Genomic DNA, 4,117 nt, shown 5'->3' on the forward strand with positions numbered 1-4,117 from the left:
AAAAAAAAAAAAGAAAAGAAAAGAAAAAAAAAAAAGAAAAACTTCAAAGCATTTAATTTACTTTTGTAAAAATTGCAAAATACATGCTTGTAAAATCTTCAAATAGTATACAAGTATATAACATAAAATTAAATGAAAATTTCCTTCCCCCAGGCCCACTCTCCAGGTGAAACCCCATTGTAGCCCCCCGTGGTGTCTTAATGCCTGTCTTGCATGTGGTGAATGGGGCCAGAGTCACCCAGTGAGGGGCTGGCCTCTTGTGGCGGACAGCCCCATCCTGGGGGGCCTTTCCTGGGAGACTCCCTGAGTTCCGAGATAGAACTTTGTGGGGACACAGAGCCCATGGGCTGGGTAGCTGAGCAGAGAAGCCATCGGGCTCAACCCTCTGTGGATGACTTGGAGGCTCCCTCGCCCAGCTGGAGTTTGGACGGGCGTTGGGGTACTGGGGAGCCCCTTCCCAGCCCTATGAGGTGTGCGGTAAGACCTCTCTCTGGTTCCTGGGCTGACTCAACAGCAGAAGGAGCCTTAAAGCCATTATGGGGTGCCATTGTCCCTCCCACGTTCTGCCGACCCCTGCGCACACCCAGCTCCCTGGGTTTTAGGGGATTTCTCCTGAGGCTGGAGGGGTGGGGCAGCCTCTGGTGTCCAGATGCCAAGGGCCTGGCCCTTCTCCACCCCCCGCAGAGGTCTACACCATCCAGGGGAACTCCCACGGAAAGCCGTGCACTATCCCCTTCAAATATGACAACCAGTGGTTCCACGGCTGCACCAGCACGGGCCGCGAGGACGGTCACCTGTGGTGTGCCACCACCCAGGACTACGGCAAAGACGAGCGCTGGGGCTTCTGTCCCGTCAAGAGTGAGAGCGGCTGGAGTCGGGGGTGGGGCATCCTGGAGGGAGGCTGGTGCTGAGGGCCCAGGCCCAGGATGAGACACTGCTCCCTCCCCTACTAGTGCAGCCTTTTGGTGGGGGAGGGATCCCAGAGGGAGCCTGAAGGAGAGGGCTGTCCTGGTGGCAGGTAACGACTGCGAGACCTTCTGGGACAAGGACCAACTGACTGACAGCTGCTACCAGTTTAACTTCCAGTCCACGCTGTCATGGAGGGAGGCCTGGGCCAGCTGCGAGCAGCAGGGCGCGGATCTGCTGAGCATCACGGAGATCCACGAGCAGACCTACATCAACGGTGAGCGGGGGCCTGATTGCCTGCTTGCGCCTCTGGAGGGCCCCGGTCCTTTCCGCTTGGGGGCTGAGGACAGGGCAATGGGGAGGGCGGGAGGCTGGGGCTGGGGGTCCTCTGTTCAGTGTCCCCCCTTGCTGTCAGGCCTCCTCACTGGGTACAGCTCCACCCTGTGGATCGGCCTGAATGACTTGGACACGAGCGGAGGCTGGCAGTGGTCGGACAACTCGCCCCTCAAGTACCTCAACTGGGAGAGTGGTGAGGCACAAGGTTGGGGGCGCAGGGCAGCCTAGGGGCCCCGGGGGCTCTTGGCCTCCCATGGACTCCTCTCCTCCTGTCCTCCTGCAGAGGGGCAGTGTGGGTGGGGGAAGCACGGACCTCCACCCGCCTCCCCGGATTGCGCCCCCCTAGCCCATCCAGAGCGGCCCGGCCCCAGGCCACAAGTCTTGGTGCCAGCCTCCACTCACCTCTTTAGCCACCATTGTGGGCAGCGGGCGCCAGCGCACCCAGCAGCCTGGCCGGGGAGGCGGGGGCGGGGCTGGTACTGGTTGCCAGGTAGAAGGTTCAAGGCGATTTGCACCCAGGTTAAAAAGCAAGGAGGACCCCGTGGTCTGGGGCGGAGCTGGAGCTGAGCACCAAGCTTCCCAAACTGGCTCAGGCTTCCGAGGGAGCAGAGGGAGGTAGGAGGTTCTGAGCTGGGCCCCAGGAGCCACGGTGTGAGCTTCTCTCTCCCGGGGTGCTGGCGCCCTGCCCTCCCCACAGACCAGCCGGACAACCCCAGTGAGGAGAACTGTGGAGTGATCCGCACTGAGTCCTCGGGCGGCTGGCAGAACCGCGACTGCAGCATCGCCCTGCCCTATGTGTGCAAGAAGAAGCCCAATGCCACAGCAGAGCCCACCCCTCCAGGTGAGCCAGGGACTGCGCCACAGGGTGGGAAGGGGCTCCCAGGGCCAGGGACACAGCCACAGAGCTGTGGCAGGCCCAGCCTCTCCTCTGGTTACCACCGCAGTGCAAGGGAACTCTGATCCTCTGACTCTTATTTCATTGTTCAGTTAAAGTCTGAGGAAATTGGAATATGTCATTAATTCATTTGGGGAACATGTGCTGAGATCTGTGTTAAATGCTGGCAATACTGTTCCCTCGTAGAGACCACAGTCTGCTGGAGGTGACAGACATCTCAATGCACAATTAGACTATCCCAGGTCATGATTATAGAAATATGGATAAGTGTTGGAGGAGCATAGAGAAGAAACTGATTCAGTTTCTGAGAGTTAAGGAGGGGTTTATGGAAATAATATTTGATTTGGGCCTTTCAAATTGAGTGTAAGTTTAAAAGATATAAAGAGGTGTGGGGGAAGCGCATTCCTGGCAGAGGGAACAGCATATGCAAAGGTATGGAGGCTTAGAAATACACTGCAGCGTGAGCGGAGATGGCACCACTGCACTCCAGCCTGGGCGACAGAGCAAGACTCCGTCTCAATAAAAAAAAAAAAAATACACTGCAGCTTTAAGGGATGGTGAGTGATGGCCAGGCACAGTGGCTCACACCTATAATCCTAGCACTTTGGGAGGCCAAGGCAGGAGGATCGCTTGAGCTCAGTAGTTCGAGACCAGCCTGGACAACATAGTGAGACCTTGTCTCTGCAAAATATTTTTAAAAAATTAGCTGAGTATGGTGATGCACGCCTGTCTACTAGGGAGGTTGAGGTGGGAGGATTGTTTGAGCCTGCAAGGTTGAGACTGCAATGAGCCGTGCTTGCACCACTGCACTCCAGCCTGGGCAACAGAGCAAGATGAGACCCTGCATCAAAAAAAAAAAAAAAGAAAAAGAAAAGAAAGAAAGAAAAGAAAAGGAAAAGAAAGAAAGAAAAAGAAAAACAAATGGATGGTGCCTGTTGCAGTTTGGGTGGAGTATAGATTCTAACCACTTCAAGTATGGGCCTCCAACCAGCGGCGCAGCATTCCCCGAGGGCCTGTTAGAAATGCACAGTCAGGCCCGCCCCAGAGTAATTTAATCAGAACCTGCATTTAACAAGATCCCCAGATGATTCATGTACAGGTACAGTTTGGGAAGCCCTGGCTTAAAGGGCATGGTGAAGAAAAGGCAGGTTGCAGCCAGTCTCTGCAGGGTCTTGGCTGCTGGGCCAAGTTTGGGTGGGGCCGGGTAGGCTGTGGGGAGACTTTGCAGGTGTTTAAGCCAGGGAGTGTCTGGTTCTCGTTTGTGATCAGAGACAGCTTTAGGGGCCTTGTGGAGGAGTTGGGGCAATGGTCAGGGTCTGCTTTGGGGATTCTGCCCCTTACTGCTGTGTGGCCCTGGGCAAACAGCTTAGTCTCTGGGGTGCAGAGTCCTCATTGTAAATGGAGAATAAAGCCAACCCCCTTGCAAGGTTGTTGTGAGGAAGGCTGGAGATCTGGCCTGGCACAAAGGAGTTTTTCTGTAGTTGGCTGTGGATGTTTACTATGGTGTAGATTGGAGGGGCTGTGCAGTTGCCTGGGAAGCTGTGGGGTGGTGAGGAGACTTTTACAAAGAAAACATGGCAACACACACACACACACACACACACACAACAAACAAACGAACAAAACAAAACAAACGAAACACTAACCACAGACAGTAAAGAGCTTACAGATCAAAATTTCTGCTCCTGACCATGGAAGTCTTGCCAATGATCAACTCAGGACTGTGTTTGTTTGTTTGTTTGTTTTTTGTTTATTTGAGACAGGGTCTCACTCTGTCACCCAGGCTGGAGTGTAGTGGTGCCATCTCGGCTCACCGCAACCTCCGCCTTCTAGGCTCAAGGGATTCTCCTGCCTCAGCCTCCTGAGTAGCTGGGATTACAGGCGGGCATCACTACCTCCCGGCTAACTTTTGTATTTTTAGTAGAGACAGGGTTTCACCATGTTGGCCAGGCTGGTCTCAAACTCCTGACCTCAGGTGAT

At 54.7% G+C, this 4,117-nt stretch overlaps 1 protein-coding gene across 1 annotated transcript in view; it reads left to right on the forward strand.

The window, feature by feature from the left end:
* MRC2 (mannose receptor, C type 2) overlaps positions 1 to 4,117 on the forward strand; it is a 66,807-nt gene that overhangs the window by 38,513 nt on the left and 24,177 nt on the right. The window contains exons 3-6 of the mRNA XM_011947913.1: positions 685 to 858; positions 1,019 to 1,183; positions 1,322 to 1,435; positions 1,940 to 2,083. Of these exons, the coding sequence (XP_011803303.1) occupies positions 685 to 858; positions 1,019 to 1,183; positions 1,322 to 1,435; positions 1,940 to 2,083 (597 nt within the window). The remainder of the gene's footprint in view (positions 1 to 684; positions 859 to 1,018; positions 1,184 to 1,321; positions 1,436 to 1,939; positions 2,084 to 4,117) is intronic.

The sequence above is a fragment of the Colobus angolensis genome, unplaced genomic scaffold (genome assembly GCF_000951035.1).
Source record: "Colobus angolensis palliatus isolate OR3802 unplaced genomic scaffold, Cang.pa_1.0 Scaffold271, whole genome shotgun sequence".
NCBI lineage: Eukaryota > Metazoa > Chordata > Mammalia > Primates > Cercopithecidae > Colobus > Colobus angolensis.